Below are 20,558 nucleotides of genomic sequence, written 5' to 3'. Positions count from 1 at the left end.
CAGCCGACAGAACTTGCCCCCCCCCTCTTCACCCCTCCCTGACTTTCATCCGGAAGGCGGTGCAGGTGCAGGATGCAGAACGCCGACTGGCAGTCGGCGTTCTGCTGTTACTGCGCCGAAGCGAGCAGCAACGCCACGAGCTCATATGCGATGCTGTACCATTGCGACGATGCGCCGAACGAGAGCGGGCTGTTGTTACCAAACAAATGCCATAAATGTTAGCCGCTAACGTCATCAGACCTTCATATAGTCCGTGGGCTGCGCCTGTCGCCCCAAGTACATTTCAGCGTCCTATGAACACCGTACTGGGCCCGTTGAACGACCAAGCCTGAGTTGTGTGTCTGGACGACATCCTAGTGGTCGGCGAAACAGAAAGAGAACATCTGCGAAATTTCGACAAAGTACTAGAAAGGTTCCGTGACATTGTGTTCCGGATCAACAGCGAGAAATGCCAGTTTGGGTTAACAACTATATCCTATCTAGGATATGCCATTTTCAAGAAAGGCTCACAGCCCCTTCCCGAAAGGATAGAAGCCGTATCTAACCTACGCCAACCTGTATTAAGCAGCTGCAAGCATTTCTAGGAACTGCGCCGTACTTGCGCGAGTTTTTCCCGAAATTCGGGTCAACTGCAGCTCGCTCACAAACCTGCTTAAAAAGGGAGCCCGTATTGAACGGGGAATGCGGCAGAACCACGCGTTCCAGACACTCAAGCAGCATCTGGCGCATAGCCCCATTCTTTGCCACTTCGAGGAACATTGGGTCACCGAAGACCACACCGATGCACGCCAGATTGGTGTCGGGCAATTTTAATTCAGCGCGAACCAGATGGAAGTGAGGATGCCATCGCTCACGCCATCTGCAATCTCTCGACCGCGGAGCGCCATTATCATTACAACGAACTGGAGTGCCCAGCTGTTGTGTGGAGCGTCGACAAGAAGTCCCGGCACTACTTGTTTGGACGCAAGTTCACGGTTGTGACGGACGATGCCGCTGTCGCATGGATCTTTACAAAGCAATACCTTAAGAACAAGTTTGCACAGGGGATCATTCAGCTACAAGATTATAATTATGACGTTCAACAGCGTGTTGAAGTACTAAATTAGGCTGCAAGCGCTCTATCATGAAACCCAAATGATGAATGCTTCCCGCAAAACTGAGAAGGCTGGATCACATTCTCCCAGCAACGAGCTTTAAATTCCCTACGTATCTAGAGAGGTTTGTTGCGCATAATGAACTCCCTTACGGATACAGGGAGTAATTCCAAGTTTGTTTTACGCAAAGGTACTTTGTATCGTCGGCACTGGATTAATAAGCAAGGCGAACGCCACCTTCTAGTAATTCCAGGCTCCTTGTGTTCCGGTATTTTATGTCCCATTCATGACACACAAAAAGGAGAGAGAGTAAAAACATCTTTATTAATAATATTTGAATGGCGAGAGCAGTGTGGGAGGAACCCTCAGTCCAGGGTCCCTAAGATGATTCCGGCGATGTTTCGAGCCCGTTGTATCACAGCTCGGAAGACCTCGGGAGGTCCGTCGCGGAGGGCATCGTCCGCACAGCTCTTTGTTGCGGAAGGGGTAAAGGAGAGTTGGCAAGGGAGGAAAGAGGTTTGCAGTGCACTCAATCGTGACGTGGAAGATTGTGGGCGAGCTGCCACAGCCAGGGCAACGATCTCCATAACAGTGCGGGTAGAATTTATTGAGAGAGGCAAGATTTGCAAAAGTTGCGGTTTGTAACTGGCGTAATGCCACTGCTTCCTCCCGCGAGAAGGACGGCGGTGGTGCGGCGTGGGTGCGACGAATGCGTGTATAATGACGGAGTATGTCTTTGTAACGGGGCAAGGGATTCCCCCCCTCTGAACTAGTCGCCTCACCACGCCGAGTCGCCTGGAGGGAAATTCCTCGGGCAACCGCATGTGCGCGTTCGTTACCCGGCAGCGAGGTATGACCAGGGGTCCAGAGTAAGTGGATTCGGGGAGGTGTGGTTGGTGTATTTTGCGGGATCTGTTTGAGAATTTGGTGCGCCGCTCTCGAGATGCCATGTCCTGATAGGAACGCCCGGCTTGCCTGTTGCGAGTCCGTCAATATATACACTTCCTCAGGAACACGGATGGCGTATCGAATTGCAAGAGCAACACCGAGAATTTCTCTGTAAGCGACATTTGTGCCGCGCATTGCAGCAGAGTCCCTCAGGGATTCGGTGCCATCCAAAACTACCGAGGTATAGCCCTATTGAGTGCGTGATGTGTCCGTGTATAAAGTATGTGTTTCCGGGATGTTTGCAAGCATGCGGCCAATGTATCGTACATGGGCTTTGCGTCGCCCTTTGTCATGCTCCGGGTGCATATTACGTGGCAATGGATGAATACTTAGTGCTTGGCGTATCGCTGACGACAAGATCGTTGGACGGGTTTCAGACTCAAGGGGTGGGACAGAGTATCCTAGCCGTGTGAGAAGATGGCGGCCAGTAGGAGTGAGTAGGAGGCGCTGGCGATGGCTGACCCAAAGTGCCTCTAGCAGCTCGCCTAGTGTGTTATGTGTTCCTAAGTTAAGGAGACGGTGTGTGGAAGTATAGTTCGGGAGGGCATGGGCCAGCTTTGTCGCTTTGCGAATCATTGCGTCTATGCGAAGTTGTTGCGCTTGGGTCAACCGCTGAAATGGCAGATGGTATGTAAGGCGGCTGATCACGCATGCCTCCACCAAGCGCAGCAGGTCCTCTTCTCGAAGGCCCGAGCGCCTGTTGGAGACCCTCCGGATCATGGCCAGAATTTACTCAATCTGTCTGACCACGTCGGTCAACGAGCCACTGTGCTCAAGGTACAAAAGAGCTTTTGGCGGCCGAGGATAGACAGGAGCGTTCGTTAATACTCGCTAACTGCGAGTTATACCCCTGTCAAGCGGGCAAGTTAGATGCACTTACGGGGAGTGCACTTCGGAACCTTAAGTGACACATTAAGCTACGTGGTGCTAAATGGGAAAACAGAGCGCACTCGCACTAAAGAAATGGCGACAGACTAAAACATACTTTTGAAGATGTAGATTAAGATTTAAAAACTTATAAAAAGCGATTGCTTTATATGTATTATAAATAAAAAGCAATCTTAATCTATATTTACTCAGCAAAAAACGATAATATTTTTATCATAAGAGGGTTGCAAGTCAAGGCCGGCCAAGAGGAATGCCTAGTCAATACTGAACAAGATGGTGGCGTACGACAAGGCGCCAATTGACCCTGCTGGAACAGAATATCAGCGAGTTCTGTTCTGATTATCTTGTTAAAAGCTGTTCGACAGCTAGAATGAACATCTGTGTCCTTTTTCTATGCATTACATTTTGTTTCGTTGAAACCGCTTGCGGCGAGGCTACGCACTCAGCCAGCAAAGTGCGTTCCGTGAACGCACTTCGACCGGAGTGCATTCTTCTGCGAGTATACGCCGCTTGCGACGTTTACATTTGGGAAAGTGCACCTAAAACCGAGTGCACTCTCCGTAAGTGCACTTAACTAGCTCGCTTGACAGGGGTATTATGCCCACAATACAAACGGCTTCCGGGGAGTCAACCTGGCATCCTTACACCCTTTACACCTGCTGAGACAATTTTTGACGATCTGGAAATGGATCATGTCGGGTCTTTGCCAACAATGGCTGTGGGTAACCGTTTCATTATAGTCGCTGTGGATTACTTGTCAAAGTTCTTGTCGGTCGCTGCCATGCCTTCGCTTGACGCCCAGCTGCGTCATAGTATTTCTATAGGACCGCTTCGAACGAAGACACGGCCTCCCAAAGAAGCTTATCTCCGACAGGTCGACCAATTTCCGCAGCCAGGAGCTCCATACTTATCCCTGTGAGGCTGGAATTAAGCACCACTTCTCGTCAGCCTTGTGCCTACAAGCGAATGGTCTAACGAAGAAGTTGAACCAGACCATCCGTGCCCGGCTTACCCCATGGAGTACAAGCAACAAGCTGGGTGAAGCAGTCTGGGACGAGCATCTTCAAGCGGCTGCATTGCAGAGTTCATATGGAATATCCCCGTATGAAATTGGTTACGGTAAGCTGCCAGAACTGGCCGCTACACTCGTCTTGGACACACCGGTCGAAATCGGGCGTTCTATCGCACGACAGTCTGTCACCACATCCGAAAAGAGACACGCAATAGAGTTGCTCATGCGCAACAGGCACAAAAGCGTCACTGCGACCGCTGCCACCATCTAGCACATCAGTACAGGACCGGAGATGGTCTAGGTAAAGCGAAGCCGCCAGTTATCGACTCAGAAGTTACTTGCGAAATACTAGGCATCCTTCGTCGTCATTGAAGGCCTATGCGAAAGAACTTGGGAGAGTCGGCTGCCCGCCTTCTGAAACGCGCGCACATAGAGGAAAACGGAACAATTTTGTGGTACACGCGTCTCAATTGAAGAATAAGGTTCGTAGGTGAAACTGACATGCTCTGGCAAGCTGTGCTTTCTTTAAGATCACAGCATACGCAGTCGTGGCCCAGTGGAACGAAAGAGATGGAGAAGAGCAGATCCAAGGGACCGGCGCTCTGCCTGTCTTGTCGTTCCTTACGATACATACATACATACATACATACATACATACATACATACATACATACATACATACATACATACATACATACATACATACATACATACATACATACATACATACATACAAAGGCCTCTAAAATTTTCGAGATTTTTCATTGTGGCCCTGTGACAGGGCGTAACACGTAACAAATTCCAGAAGTGTGAGCAACATTGTCATCAACTTCTTATATTATGGCTCCGTATGCTTACGTTGCGCAGGGCACTCCTATGACCTTGAACGTTGGGATGCTGCCCCACGACCTCCCACAAGAATTTGGCATTCGTCATCGGCGCGTTTTTAAAGGTTCCGCTTACGGTGCTCACGCCAGCCACTCGCCGAACACATATGCGTAAATAATACCCCATCTGATGCACGACGAAGGCGTAAAAAGTCGGAGCAGCATTCTTAGGGACTAAGAGAACATATGCATAAAATCTGTTGATATGGAGAACATTTGTCAGCTATCGCATTTGTGTTCGTGTGCGTAGTGCAAGGCTTTACAATGTTTTTTAGCAAGACAGTTCTCTGGAAAGAGTCACTTCATGTTGTTTTGTAGATTCAAATGGCTTACTGAAACTGTTGGCTGTAAATGTAATAAAAATTGATTAACGCAATGATAATCCTGCAGTATGAGCTTTACGCATGCGCACCCGTTGTCGCCTCAAATTTTTTCTAACGCCGATTCACGACCACGCTTGTCAAGCGAAGTTTCGCCACAAGTGGAGTAGCATGTGCCCGACGCGCGGCAGTTGGCACCTCTGGAGCTTTACAAGAACAATAATGATCACTACGCTGATGCTGATAATGTGCTCTTCAGCCACCACGAACCTTTCCGGTGATATGGGCTGTCCTCCCGAGTGGGTACCCCTGTTGCCCAGGATAGCTTTGGGCGCACACCTCAGAATCAGATACCGCTGATAGCGAGGCAGTAGGAGATTGCGCTGGGGTCTGGGCCTGCAACTGCCCTGCACGAGACCATGTCAAAAGAATAAAAGAAAATGATTAGCAGGGTAAGTTGGCAGCAACCCATGGCACAAGACAGCTTCAAAAACAAGCACAGAATAACGCCATGACAGCACGAGCGCTGACTGCCAACGCATTGTCTGTTGGGAAAACAGATATTGGGAAATAGATACAGGCAGCGTATGTATGTATACGATCATTAAAATGTTATTAGCGAAAATATGGTGTTGCAGGTCGACAAGACCGAACGTGTGGCATCGTGATTTGTAGCCTTCTGGGGCATCTGTGCCTAGTATTGAGAGCACAACAACGGCTTCGTATTGAAATTACGGTTGCAACTTGTGCGTCGACCACACCATCTCCCCCCTTTCGATCCCATAGCTAACACGTATATAGGTTCCTCAAGGATACCTGCTCTTGTGCTGATCATAATGAAGTAATAAAAAGCATTATTCTAAGTTGCACAAACATCTAAAGTACTGCCAATTTTCATAGCGTTATGTTCACGTTATTCTTGTGTCGTGCGAATTCTAAACCGAATGCAACATAAATAGAAGCGTTGTTACAATTTTTGTTTGCATTCACAAGAACATAGCGAAAAATTTGTTTATGCTTATACATAATGCACGAAGAAAACTCTGATTTGATTGATATCGATTCGTAACGTATGCTTTATGAATATCTCGCAATTTTCTACTGAGTAATATCTATCCATAATTCTTGAGTATTTTATCCTACAGCCTCACTGCTGCCTAAGGTGATACTGGTGTTAACTTGCAGATGAGCACTCCTGCAATGTTCTCTGCAGAAAGTAAAATAGACAGTGAAGTTTGAGCACCGGTGTAAGGTCGCTCTGATTGTTCATGTTCTTAAGTGTCACGAATCGGCAAAGTGCTGTGTGTATAGAGAGGGGGTGCACTTCCCCCCCCCCCATGTCAGCGGGGCAACTATTTCTGTGTTATGGGGGGTCACGGACCGCGCGGTGTTGGGTGACGCGTCGCGGCAGGCGCCAGGAGGGCGAGTGCCGATTCCGGGAAGTCGGTATGGTGCGCACGGTGTTGGCAGTCCGCCGACGGTCCCACGAGTCCACACAGACCAGCCTTGAAAGGAACCGCTGTACAAGGTATTGTGGGTCTGGCCCCCGAGTGCCTGACGAATTGGAGGCGCCGCCGAGGTTAAGAAGGGCTTAGCAACTCTGACCCCGTGCCGCATGCAGTGAGCCTGGACCTAATCTTCTACGCGTCCGGAACGCAATCGCCAGCCTTGTTGTTGGGTGCGACTGCCTGTGTGGTGTCGAAGGCCAGCTTACAGTGCACGCTGTAGGAATGCGGGGCACACGTAAAGAGTGCATTCGGACGACGGCGTCTTGGAAACACGCACTCGGAGAACTTTGTCTTGTAGACAATAAGTTTGAAGGACAAGGAGGGCCATCAGTCTCCCACGCGGATAAACTTTGAGTACGGCCGCACTACGTGGTATCGATGCCCCTGCTTCCGAGACAGTTGCGGCCCAGAGACGCCCTTGGGATTTGAGGCGGCCTAGCGATAACTTGTTCGGGCCTGGCGTGTTTTGCTGAGCCCGTCACTAACTACGAAGAAATGAGAGGGCATCGGAGTTTTAGGGAAGAAGGAAAAGAGCTTTGTTTTCCAATATGTTTATTTTGAAGAGTAAGCCCATCCCTGTGGGTTGTGGCTTAACAAACGGTTGACTCTGATTGGCAACTGAACTTGTGGGACGGGCCAACGGCCCTACCGCCTTTTTTTTTCTTTGTGTAATTGGGCTATAAAAATCGGGACGACATGCTGTCCCTCAGACTTGGCTGAAATCAGGATTGCTGATAGATCAGTGAGCCTCCGTACTATGTGCGTTAAAACGAGTCTGGGCTCTAACACTCATTGAGACAGTCGAAGAGTGAGACTTTGTTTCTCAATTGTTCAAGTTTGTAATGTATTTGTTTTACCTGCCATGTATATAGAAAAGTTTACCTATAAATATTTCTTGTACATCTGATCTCATCGTTTCCTGCCTGCGTTTGATCAACAACTGCCGATCATCGTCCGAGAAGCTTCAAGTTCCAACGGTGAAGCGAGGGCGGAGAACGAACGAAACTTTACTACCGGGTTTTTCAATAGCTATGTACGCCGACGATGGTGTGATCGCTGCGCAACAAAGTTGATATCCATCTGCTCACGGCCGCTGCCCCTCTATTTAATCTTAGCTTCGACACCTCGGGACGGGTTTTTACATCCACAATGATCCAACAGCAAACAAGCACGCCGTGACGCTCTTAAAGCAGCACTTTGCGGCCGCAGAATGTATTTACTTTCTTTGTTTGGCTTGCCCTGTGTTTATTTTTCAACTATCTGGCTTTCGAGTCAAGCGATGTTTTGCTAAATACAGTCCACGCTTCGTGAATGAAGAAGCCGCTACAGATTGCTCACTTGAGAAGGACGGAAGCCCGAGATGAGCATCACTTATGTACTTTAAGTACACTCTACTTGAACTGAACGAAAACGCCTTATACTGGTGGTGGTGGGGGGGGGGGGAGGGGGTGGTAGTCGTGGCGGTGGTGGTGGTGGTGGTGGTGGTGGTGGTGGTGGTGGTGAGTTGTAGCAACAGGCGGGTTTAGCCTGGCGATCAAAGCCGGCAATTGGTCTGCCTGAGTGTCTCATATAGAATCACTGTGGTGTTTCACCGCATGTCCATCAGACTAGTCTCTCTTAAGATTGCGATAAGGAGATGTGAAGTTTCTTTTCGGGCTATAACTGGTCTTTCGGTGAGCAGAAGCTGTTGTAGGCACGTATGCGGAAAGTCCTTTTGCTGCAGATTTTTCAGGAGAGCGTCCCTTCCATCTTGTAATTTTGGGCACCTGTCTCCTGTCTCGTCGAATGTTGTACAGTTCGGAGAATTGATACGCCACGTCTTAACTAACCATGCTGGTGCACTAGCAAATCCTGTTCTTAATAATTATTCGATACAGAAGTGATGCTTGCTCTCGACGGAATCTCTTGGTTACACATGGCATATGTGATGGAACACAAAGCGATTTTGAATGTCAGATTTCTTAACTTGGTCAGTTTTGGGCCCTCGGCTTTGGGAGGAGGATGGAGCGCTGCATATGCAAGAGCATCAGCTTTTTCATTGCCAGCAATACCAATATGGGAGGCAATCAATAGAAACTTCACTGTTGTTGCCGAGTTCTTTCACAAGGGCTAGTGATTTGCACGGGAACTTGATGGGTGGTAGGCCATGGCAGAGTTGCTGAAACGCGGCCTTTCACTCTGTAAGGAGGACCACATTCTGTGGCAGCAATGTCTTTGGCTTGAACAGAGCAGGAGCTATTGCCGAGCCTTCCGCAACTGTCGACGAACTTATACAGTCTAGACGGCCAGACCACTGATATCTCAGAGAGGGAATATGGGAAGCACGAAGTTGCTGAGGGCGTGACTCAGCTTCGTAGAGCACTTTTTTTTTTCGATGCCGGCTGAGGAACTTGACTCCCAGCACAGTTGAAGACCTTTTCTGCGTATGGTTTCTAAGCGCTCGTATTGGCTATCTGAGGGTGACATCAGGGATAGCTCGTACAGGATCTGACTTGTAACCAACGCTCTGTGTAGCCGTAGCATCGACGTCGGATGGTTGCCCCAGAGTATGTCAGCGACTTGCTTGCGCACATAAAGCCTCTGTGACGATGACGCCACCACGTGGTCAGCAGCGCGGCGCCAGAGTAGCTTGCGGTCCAAGGTAATGCCAAGAAATTGTACGTTGGTGACTTGTCGAATCTGGTACCAAATCAAATTCAGCTTAAAGCGTGTAGATTTTCTTTTACTTCCAGGAAACAGTATGAATGATAATTTACCTGCTGATATGGATAAGCCAAGCGTTGTCAAGTGGCCCTGAATGGCATTTACTGCTCTCTGGGCTATTCGTGCGAGGCGGCGGTGCTGGTAGCCGGAGACCCATATGGAAATGTCATCAGCATGTATAGACATCTGCATGGGTGTTTGATGGTTTAGTATTTTTGAGAGAATCTCCACCGCGATATTAAATAATAAGTGGAAACTGTCGCATATGAAGCAGGGAGTGACTTCATTACACTTTTATATGTAAAAGAAGAACCAGCCTAGCAACTGATTTCATTTTTTTTCTGATAGCTCCATGGAGAGGTCACGCTGGTACTCCCGAAGAGCAGTGCGAACAAGCTTAAAACACTCCCCTGTGGTGCACCACAAAATATACCAATTTCATAGCTCAAAGTATCGCCAAGGCGAACTTTCATGCAACGATCATTGAGAAACGATGTAGGAAGTGCAAGAGATTACCTGTAACGCCTATAGCTTGTAACTGGCTGATGATGGCTGTCTTAGAGCAAGTGTCGACAGGCCGTCTCCATTGTAATGTTCTGTTTGACTTAGTAGGTCCAGAGGTCCAGCAGACTGTCTTGAGCACTTACACACTATCGAAACCCAGTCACGCACGACGGTAGTTTCTGACCGTGCTCGACGTACCAAGTGAGTCTTGTGCACGCTATCTTCTCCATTAGCTTCCCTGTGCAGGAGGCCAACGATACCGGCCTGTACGAGTCGAGAGCAGCCGGATTTTTTCCAGGCTTCAAAGATACGACCCAGCTACCTTCCATAAATGTGGCATATCCTCTCTGACCCACGCTTCGTTAAAAAAATTTCAGCGGATCACATTCTCTCTGAACCGGTAGGCTAGTCAGCATCTGATGGCTGGTAAGGTCAGGTCCCACCACACAACGATGTCGGAGGCTGCTCACGGCTAGTTTCAACTCTCTCAGTGTGAAAGGAGCATCCATCAGAAACGCAGATAGGGGCGGAGGCAGGTAGGTTGTGCCTGCTGACCTGTCGGAAGAGTATACTTGAGCAAAGCCATTCGCTAGACAAGTAGGCGACTTGCCTAACTTTAATGCTAGCTAGGGCTTCAAATGGCTTGATTGGTCGAATCTTTTCAGCAAGGTTCTTAACGACCCACCATATGTTTGTACTGGGGTACTGGCACAAAATGCTGCCCATTGATCTCTTCGTAGTTTCCTTGTGTAACGACGGTTCGAAATCCAGCAATTTTGACGAAGACAGGAAAATGGTCACTGCCCATTCTATCTTTACTCGTCGTTGATGATGCAAGAATGTCCGTTGAGTGTAATGTCAAATCAATGACAATGTAAGAGGCCGGCGGTCGGAAAAACTTTGGCTGTCTGTCATTCGCAACACAGAGTCCCTCAGTATCTAAAGCACTGGCAATTGGTGTCCCACGAACATCAATCACCTTGTCATCCCAAAGAGTATGGTGCGCTTTAATGTCCCTGCATATAATCCTCAGAGCGTGGTAGCGGCTGCAGAGGTATCTTATGATTTCTCCCATTGAGATCATCTGACGAGAGCTCACATGTACGGACTTCGGTTTCCCAACCGCGCTTACACAGCAGTAACCTCCAAAGGACTGCTGCAAATGTATTGACCTCCTTATACTTTGATGTGGGCTATGTGTAGTTTTTTTACGGCGAAGCTGTACATGACTCGGATCCGGGGATTTATTTGTCTCCGTCGACAGAACAGTCGACAAAAGCATTCCACGGATTGAAACGAAAAGTACCTATCTCCATTGGAATTGTTTATGCAAGACGTACCCCAGTATTCGTTTCAATAAATAAAAGCACTAAACAAGTGCCAAAACTCTATGATGTGGTATAAAGCACGTTCAAACGGCGCGAAGCACAATGCATACACCGCATACATTTCCCGGTAGAGGTTACGGTTGCACAAGCTGCAGTTGCAGGGAAGTGGAAACTGTCGCATATGAAGCAGGGAGTGACTTCATTACACTTTTATATGTAAAAGAAGAACCAGCCTAGCAACTGATTTCATTTTTTTTCTGATAGCTCCATGGAGAGGTCACGCATAGTTGGTACTCCCGAAGAGCAGTGCGAACAAGCGGCGACGGGAACAGCAACATCAATATGCATAATGGCGTCGTGCTCAGGCTAGACAATTTCACCGTCTTTCTGTCAATCATTTCGTGTAGTGCACTGCGTAATTGTTCTAGGCTACGTCACATCGGTATATGAGATCAGGCGATACGACAGTTTGGCTGGCCAACCACCTTCACAGCGTGGATTGGAGCTTCATTTTTTTTTTTCAGACCTATTCATAGTTTGGGTTGCGCACAAAACAAGTGGACGAACGGAAGGACAAGGGGACCTGAGTGCAAAATCTTAACTGGTACTTTTGTTGAATAAACATTATTTATGCAAATCCTACAAGTGGCGCCTAGTAGTGAAAGTAACACCATAACAAATTAGGAATAATCTAAACAATGCAAACATGCACCGGTTGGCCTTTCCTATCAGCCTAGGCGACCCCACTACACGTGCTGCACAGATACACAAATTATTTTTCTGTCAACAAAATACATGGCAAACTCACGCAAGTGTCTCCCATCTTTTTAATATGGAAACACCTCTATAATTCATCTGCTAATTTTGCCGCCTATCTTTTGATAAAATGCGTGTGTCCGTAAACGCTGATCTGCAACCACAACTACGACAGTGACCTACGAAGTGGGAGCGTGCCGAGTTGGGCAGGGAGAAATCATGCCCCCTGAGCCTATTGTTGATACACTCGCCACGCCACTTTGGCCGACGTGCCACTTGCCGCAACTAAATGGCACCTGTTAACACGCTCCGTGCCTGGTACACTACAGCGGTCAATTGCACGAGGCGAAGCGCTCCTTATGCTTCATTTGACAACCACCCTCACGGTGCGTAACAGGGGTTTCAGCTTTCTTCTTTTCCTGATCTGCGATCAGAACTACGAAAGCCTGTCAGGCGCGGTAAACGTTGTCATTACACCAGAGCGTGCCGCGAGATTTTTTAAACTGTGCTAGAGCTTATGGGCGCGCGGGAAGTTTGCGACCTTTTTTTATTCCCTCAACCTGTTTGTGGCAGCCATTGACAATTCCTTTATCAACAGGGAGTCTTGTACAGTATACGCCTATTGTGATACTTGGGTATCTGGATGATTCTAGACTAGCTATTTGATGGTGAAAGATGGTTTCAAGTTCGTGGGTGCAAGATCTTGGCAACCAGGTCCGCAAACACGAAAAAAACAATACCATTTTTTTAGTTTATTTAGAATGGCTCCATGAAAAAGTTTAAGAGAGGCTTCTTAGAGCGTGGAAGCACGGATTCCCGCTTCAGACAGACACTGCAAAAGCGACTTATAAAATTACTTCGTTCATAGGCTTCAGGTCGGTCACTTTTAGCCTCACACACCTTCGCGGACTGCTTTCGCCACATATTCTGGTTGCTGCATCATAGGGTACTTCTTTGAATGTGCCCGTGGAAACAGTGAAATTATGGTCGCCACCATACAAAGTCATCTACAACATCGATAGTATTTCTCTAAATATCTTCGCAGCATCTAACGGATCATTCTTTAAGGTTTTTTACAACCTCAGTGGAGAAGAAGGTTATTCAGTATTTCTGTTTTAAGCGTCTGTCTTTTAGTGTCACAAGTTTGTAGCTAACAAAAAAAATGCCCCAAAGGGCATGCAATCACCAGCTCTTGCGTTGTTAACCACTCAGGCCGTCTCAACGGTGCCGTCGACGCATAACACTGAACGTTTTAACACCCTTACCTGTTCAGTTGGTCGCAATCAGTTTGTCAGTGTGCGCATTCAGTGTGTGTAACCAGACGAGCATTATTAGGGCGTTAATATATAAGCATTCTTATTAGACTAGCGCCCTTAAGGAAGGCTGTTCGGACGAACTAGGAGTGAAATGAAAGAAAGACATAACGTCTTGAGCTCGTTCTACATTCCACAGTTTGAATCAAAGGACAAATAATTTATCCATAAATGGGTTGGGGAAGAAATACACGGCGGTGGGTTCCAACCTAGGAACTGCAAGTGGAAGTCAGACACTAACTCCACTTCGCCACTCGGCAACCACATTGGAGGTCTTCAATTATTGTCATCTTGCATATAAGTAATCTTGTTCAAAAACTCGAGCTACTTCATTTGGTGAGAAACCTCGAATGATATTCCATCTTTCATCGCCCAAAAAATACCTCCGTTACGCTTGAAACCTGTTTGACACGCTTATAGCTGCAAGAAAAGATTTCGACAGCAGTGGGAACGCTAGTGTATGTGAGAACACCTTTCGTATGGGGTGCGCATGAACGCCCTGCATATAGAGTGCTAAAAGCGGGTTGATGGTGATGTGATGTTACTGTGATGTTGTTCCTAAACACGACCCTATTATGAGGGATTTGGGAATAAAACTAGTGCTAAATGAGTGTAATGAAGGGTGTAAACTTTAAAAAATTCGGCGAGGATACTTAAGTCCGCTTAAGTGTTGGAATGCGAAAGCATTATAATCGCTTAGATGAAATGTTTCGATTTACGTTTTCGTCGTGCATTAAAGTTCTTTATGCTGAATCGGTGCGTGTGTTTGCGTATACGTTATTCACAGGCAGGAACATTCGGACAATTTTGCTGCAGAACGATGAATTCTTTTGTGTTCCCTTGCTTCTTTACTTCGTCTTTGTCCTACCAAGCGTGCAATGTGGACACATGTCAGCAGTGTTGTTTAAATGTGATTGGCTTCCTTTAGGAACTTCCCCCAGTATGCGGCATGTTTGTATGTCTCTCTCTCCTCGCGATCGCGAAAGCCAGCCCAACTTCACGTGAAAGTAGTACAGCCTATAGTAAATATGTTTCTTTAACGTGCCTTACGACCTAAAAAACGTTCCCTGAAAGACAGCGTGAAAAAATAAAATCAGGTTCCAGCGTTTGCATGAAGTTTTTACGTGACAACTGCTCGTAAGAAGAAATAACAATTCGCAATGTTGGACATTAGTATCAGCGGAGGCGGCAGGCCATTCAGTATTCGGCTTAAAACAGATTTCCTCTCAACAATTCTTGTTCACATTCTAAAACTCCCTCTCTCCCTTCCGCTCTCTTTCTCTTTTGATCGTCCTACTCCTCCTTCCCGTGCAGGTTAGCCAATTGGAACTACCAATGGTTAACCTCCCTACCTTTCTATGCATCCTTTCTCTCTCTCCTGCTGAGTTTCCAGAGCCTTCAATAAAGTTCGTAAAGAAAAGCTACTGAAAATAACACCCACAATATGTATCAGGCAACAAATGTCATTATTGCACAGGAACGGTGTCCTTAAGAAACCAGTGCTCTCGCATCCAAATTCTCGCCATTAAAATACGTGTTGACAATGTTTCTTTCATTCCTATATAAGGTTGTCAGAAAGCCGTACCTACAAACCTTGGTTTTCTTTCTCGAATTTTTTTGCCAGTCGCTAGCTCAGTCAACCGACTGTTGGTCACACTGCAGTGTGCTCTGAGACATTTCTCAATGTGGCGTGTCTGCCATGACGGCAATTTATGAGCGACGTTTCCGGCACCACTATTCAGACCCTTGCACAACTTTCGATAACACGAGTAAGCACCTTCGCAGAGAAGCCAGATGTGTGCGCTGAGCAAGAATAGAGTGACTCTGGCTCGGCCTTCGCTTGCTTTAGTTTTTTTTTGTTGTTGTTGTTGCTCAACTGGCATAGAAAACTCACTCTTGGCTCCACCGTCCTGGCTGCTCGCCTTTCATGTAAGGGCGCTCACTTATAAGTTGTGTTATATATTATGCATGCTGAAAGCATTCCATGTATACTTCATGTGAGCTCCACAGGGTTTTTGTGCGGCAGTTTGCTATACCCCTCGGCTTCCTCCCTTATCCGTCTTAGTGAAGTATACGCAGGGCTGCTAAAGAATAGCAGAGGCCACGAGGAGTTCGATCGCGGTCTTAAAAACTGACAATCGCTTAGTCAGCCGCACCGCAGTTGTCCCAGATTCCTGAAGGGCGCACGCTTTTCAAGGTCCGCATGGAAGACGGAATGCGAAATCTATTACACTACAACCTCGGCAATCGCTTGACAAAACTGTGAACCATACATAACATAATCGAGCATACAGAAAGAGCCAGTAGACTTTTTTCTCTTTTTTTTTTGTGAAGGAGTGTGGTTCCGCTTGTGGAAACAGCCATAGCAAGGTTCGGCCCTTTTCCTTAAATGCGAACACAGCTTTCTACTCTGCGAGGCAGACATTGTGCTATTTCCAAGCACAATGATGAGGCAACAGAACAGACAATTACGACAGGGCTGGGTCGTTCTGTTGTCTCGTCTCTGCCCTGGAAAATGGCACCATGTATAAAAACAAGTCCGACCGCACATTCTTGAGACAGGTCGCCGCATAAACGTTACAGTAGATGCTCCGTAGAGCACCACGGAATAATTTGAGAGAAGGACGGTAACAAATTCAATGGCGTTTATCTTTCACACAGTAATAAAATTCTCAGGAGCGGTTTAGAACAATCTTGGATGGCCAATGTGAAGATGACAAACACAAGTGCAAATACAAAGTAAAGCGATTAAAGTCGCTTACTGGTGTGTGCATAATCGCATACTGTGTGTAGATATAGCAAACGCAGCTATAATATGAGATTTACCGTCCCAAAGCACCGATTGCATGGGCTATTATAGACGTGAAAGAAGAAGGAGGGGGCGAGGGTCAACGCCCGCTTTAAGTTCATACTTATATTACGAAACGTTCGGCTCGACGTAATGAAGTAGTAGTGAGGCTTTGCGCTTCCACTCTGTCCTGCATTTCATCGGCTCAAGCATATTTTCCCCGTCATTTTGTTTGCAAATATTGGATATAAGAGACGGCCTCGTATTACCTAAGCCATAAAAGGGCAAATATTGAGCATTTACACAATTCAATACACCTTGAAACGCGATATGCGAGAAACTGACATAGTTATTTAAAGTTGAGGTCAGCGCAGCGACAGCATTGACGAGTGCAGCACGTCTGAATAATACGATGAAGTAAGATAAAAGGGATGTGCTACAGCTGCGTTTAATATGCTGAATGTTAATTATCCAAGACGGATGTGGGCACTCACTCATAGCTCCTACTCCTGATATTGGTTCTTAAAGAAGTAGCCCTCGTAGGAAGACCGGCTGCTTGACGTCGCGAACAAGTGATCACGCAACGGACACGCAGTTTGGTATAGGCCGATCTGTTTTCTTCTGACAGCGTCTGCTTCCAGAAAGTCGTATCCTTGGAGTGAAGAATGAGGATATTCATCACACCTAACAAGATAACTTACTTGTACGCTCGTTTCTTCCTTCGTAATCCTGTTTATACCTGAGAACTATGGCCTTGATATCTTAGTAGAAGCCCATTGAAAGAAGAAAAAAAAAACAGGAGGCGGGAGCGCGCAATTATACAAAACGCATCTAGTTACTGTATAGTAACTACAGATAGATAGATAGATAGATAGATAGATAGATAGATAGATAGATAGATAGATAGATAGATAGATAGATAGATAGATAGATAGATAGATAGATAGATAGATAGATAGATAGATAGATAGATAGATAGATAGATAGATAGATAGATAGATAGATAGATAGATAGATAGATAGATAGATAGATAGATAGATAGATAGATAGATAGATAGATAGATAGATAGATAGATAGATAGATAGATAGATAGATAGATAGATAGATAGATAGATAGATAGATAGATAGATAGATAGTGGCATGCATGCAGTGGCTCAAGAAGTGAAAGTGCAAGTATAAGAAAACTATGCAAATCAACGAAGCCATTGAATATTATGGGCTAGTACACTAAGTGGTCGGCTTGTTTATAGGTATCTTAGAGATGACATAATGCTTACCGGTCGCATGTCGTGACGGGCACTACATTGTCAATCCTCGAGGCCGCGTGCCTATGATTTGAAAAACCGAAAACCCACTCAAAAATCGCGGGCACGTAGGTATTCGGATATGTATGATGTTAACGCGATAGAGGAGCTGTCCTTGTGTTTACTGCACTGCAAGGCACCTCGTCTAGCGCCAAGTTTTCCTGTAGTTTGCAAATAAATATCAGTTCTCATTTCACTCATGCAATTAGATTCTTCAAATAGCAGCACAGTGCACCGCCAATAGTGTAAGTCTCTTATTTAAAAAAAAAGGGCTTCGCAATTCTTGTACTTTCTTTTTAATTTTTAGTGAAGGTAAAGAGTTGATGCTGTAATTACTTTTTTTCGCTAACACCATGTGCGGCGAAGTTATGTATCCTTATGCATGTGGGCAGTCTACCGGATTAGTTTTGATTATGCGGTTCTTTGCTTGTTTGTTTGTCTCTTTGTTTGCAATGCGTCCGTAGTGAAATTTCTTCCAAAAAGGCTGTTTTATGTGCACCCGTTGGTCGGCACACGAGGACCTTTCTGCCTTCCACCCAATCGCAATGTGGCCACCGCCAGCGGGAATGGTGTCGGGGCCTCGCGCCCACAGCCGGCCCTACGGCAGGTGAAATTGTAACAACTAGCGATTAGCTTTGCAAACACTAAAGCGGTAGCACAGACATTGAATAAATATTAAGCATCCAGTTAGTAGATTATGACTCAGAGTGAGCATTGCACCTACGGGAAAATTACAAATGACCCTGCAAATTCTGCTGTGCGTGATGGGCCCTTCTAAGGCGCAAAGGCTTAACCGCGCAGGTGCATTTAACGCTACTGACTGCAACGTTGTTATACCTGATGTAACAAAACGAAAGAGAGAAAGAAACAATAAAATTAAACGGCGCGCATAAAATATCCGTCGTCAAATTGGCCTGACGCTCTAGAGCAGTGCCTGTGACCCAAGCTGTCCCTCCGAGACGAGAAAAAAAAAAAGAATCTTCGCAGATGTATGCCAATCTGAAGAACTCATACATCAACGACAGATAATATTTATAATGCAGTTGTCACACTCCTCCGGAAGTAATTAAGGATCTGGCGTCGAATTTGAAAAACGATTTTAGATTTACACCGCCTTTCGCCACGGCGAACTGGCGCAGCACCTTGAGTGCGGCGCCGCCGCCAGTCTCTCGTTGTCGCGTCTTTCCTGGCTCACTAAGACTGCGCTAACTGCATAAGTGGTCATTCTAGTAGGTGAGTGGCGTGAGTTAGTAACGCAGCTTAACTTAGCATTCATCTCGTTCGTTCCTTTACGAAGCAGGCGATGTTCTAGGTTTGCCATTCCCACATTATTTCCCGAAGTCTCCCGGCAAATGAGGTTTCTATTTATTTATTTATTTATTTATTTATTTATTTATTTAATTGACTCCACAAAGCATTAGGAAGGAGCAAAAGGAGGCGTGGTATTGCTTCCTGCAGGCGCAGCTCGTACTGCTGAAGCCGCCGCCAATTGATTTGATGCCAGTCAGGATGCATACACGAAAGACTACAGCGTCGACGACGAGTTTCAGCCAGGACTTATCATGCTGCGAGCCCGCCATCCCACTTCGGCCTGCTGTAGCCAGTCCACACACATCACCACTGACTCTCCGGTTGCGCGTATCACGCTTGAGGAACTTAAGGAGGAGCGCCGAAACACCTCCCTCCTTAGAATAAAGTGTTCTTGCGGAAACAAAATGTCGCCTGCGCTTGTGTGCGGAGCCATTCTACGTTTGAGTTTATGTGTGAACAATTTGAGTTACGTATGGAGTTCGGTACACTCTAACAAATAAAGGTCCATGGTCATCCAGAGCTTGACAGCGCCTTCACAACGACGTCACGGTTGTGGTCTTCACCGCACATACATCGTGTGACTTAACAGCTACGCAGAACCGGTTCTGCCCTCCTCTGTCGCAGTCGAGCAGCGCCAGTGCTAACTCCAGCGTGGCGGTGTGAGACACGAAGCATAAACGCGATTACACTTGAAGCAAAAATACAATGGTTCACCCTTTATTTCTGGACATGGTAAGTAGATTAGTGTTAAGCTTGCAGTGTAGGGGCGGATATATTCCCTTCTGTTCTTTTTGTAACGTTCTATAGTGCATTAGTACTTGCTTTGTATCATACTTTCTTTTTCTGACGATAGACGACGTCTGGTGGGGTTGCCCGGCGTGCATGTTCTCCTGTCTCACGCCGCCGCCCAAAAACTACAAGTGAAAAAAAATTAGATCTTAGCCCGCCTGAAAAAGAAGAAGAAGCCGTGGAGTGCGAATGCAGATCGCGTCAGCTCCGCATTTTCTTATGATTCTCGGCGGAAAATCGCATTGTGTGGAGAAATCCATTGATCTTCAATAGAACAGGTGCCAAGGAGTCCAAGGACACCACTCTCTAGCAGGTGGGCCCGTTTTTCGGTCGTCAATCGTTCCTTCCTCTCGCTACGCGTGGCGGGAGATCTACACCTAACTAGAACGCCTCGACACCTCGAACGGCTCCGCCGCAGCGGTGGCTGAGAGAGCTCGGCCTACCGACGGAGATACCCAGGCCCTGCTCCATAATGGAAGTCGTGAGCGTGGAAGGCGAAGAAATGCAACCGGAGGAGTTCAGAAAAGAATCAGGTTGGTGCGAAGTTAGAAGAGGCACAATGAAGCGATGCAGCGGTGTGGCCGTATTGGCGGGACACGAGCAGCAGGGAAGAACCTTCGTCGGGGAAGCAAAAGAAAGAAACAAATGGAAGAACGAACGCAAGGTGCGACAAATCATCAAAGCAAGTAGGCTGCCTAACCTGCCAAAAGAAGACTACAGGGTTATCGTGCGTCCACGTGGCGGACTTAAGGTATCAGACTACAAGCTGGATCGCATTTACTACTGCCTGCGCAACGCTGCTGGGGTCGGCCGAGAAACAGCGGAGGAAGACAGCATATGCATAAACAGCAAACAAAATATAGTGGTGCTCAGCACGCCTTCCGAGGACCGGGCCAGAAAATATGGGGCTATCAATAAGCTACGCCTTGGAGAACAAGAATTTGAAGCAAGAGCTTACAGAGCAGCTCCTGATAATACATCCAAGGGTCTCATCAGAGGAATATCCCAGGAGGAGAGTCCGGAGGACATAGTGACCAGTCTGGTCACGCCACGCAATCCTGGAGTCTTGCACGCCAAGAGAAGCGGTAACACAGACAACGTG

General features: G+C 46.9%; 1 protein-coding gene across 1 annotated transcript in view; it reads right to left on the bottom strand.

The window, feature by feature from the left end:
* The window catches only part of LOC142573995 (uncharacterized), a 46,819-nt gene that overhangs the window by 12,851 nt on the left and 13,410 nt on the right, over positions 1-20,558 (bottom strand). The window contains exon 3 of the mRNA XM_075683195.1: positions 5,420-5,556. Within this exon, the coding sequence (XP_075539310.1) occupies positions 5,420-5,556 (137 nt within the window). The remainder of the gene's footprint in view (positions 1-5,419; positions 5,557-20,558) is intronic.

This window comes from Dermacentor variabilis, chromosome 3 (assembly GCF_050947875.1).
Source record: "Dermacentor variabilis isolate Ectoservices chromosome 3, ASM5094787v1, whole genome shotgun sequence".
In the NCBI taxonomy this organism is placed as follows: domain Eukaryota; kingdom Metazoa; phylum Arthropoda; class Arachnida; order Ixodida; family Ixodidae; genus Dermacentor; species Dermacentor variabilis.
The sequence above is the reverse complement of the archived record's forward strand: the minus strand, read 5'-3'. Positions and strand labels throughout refer to the sequence as shown.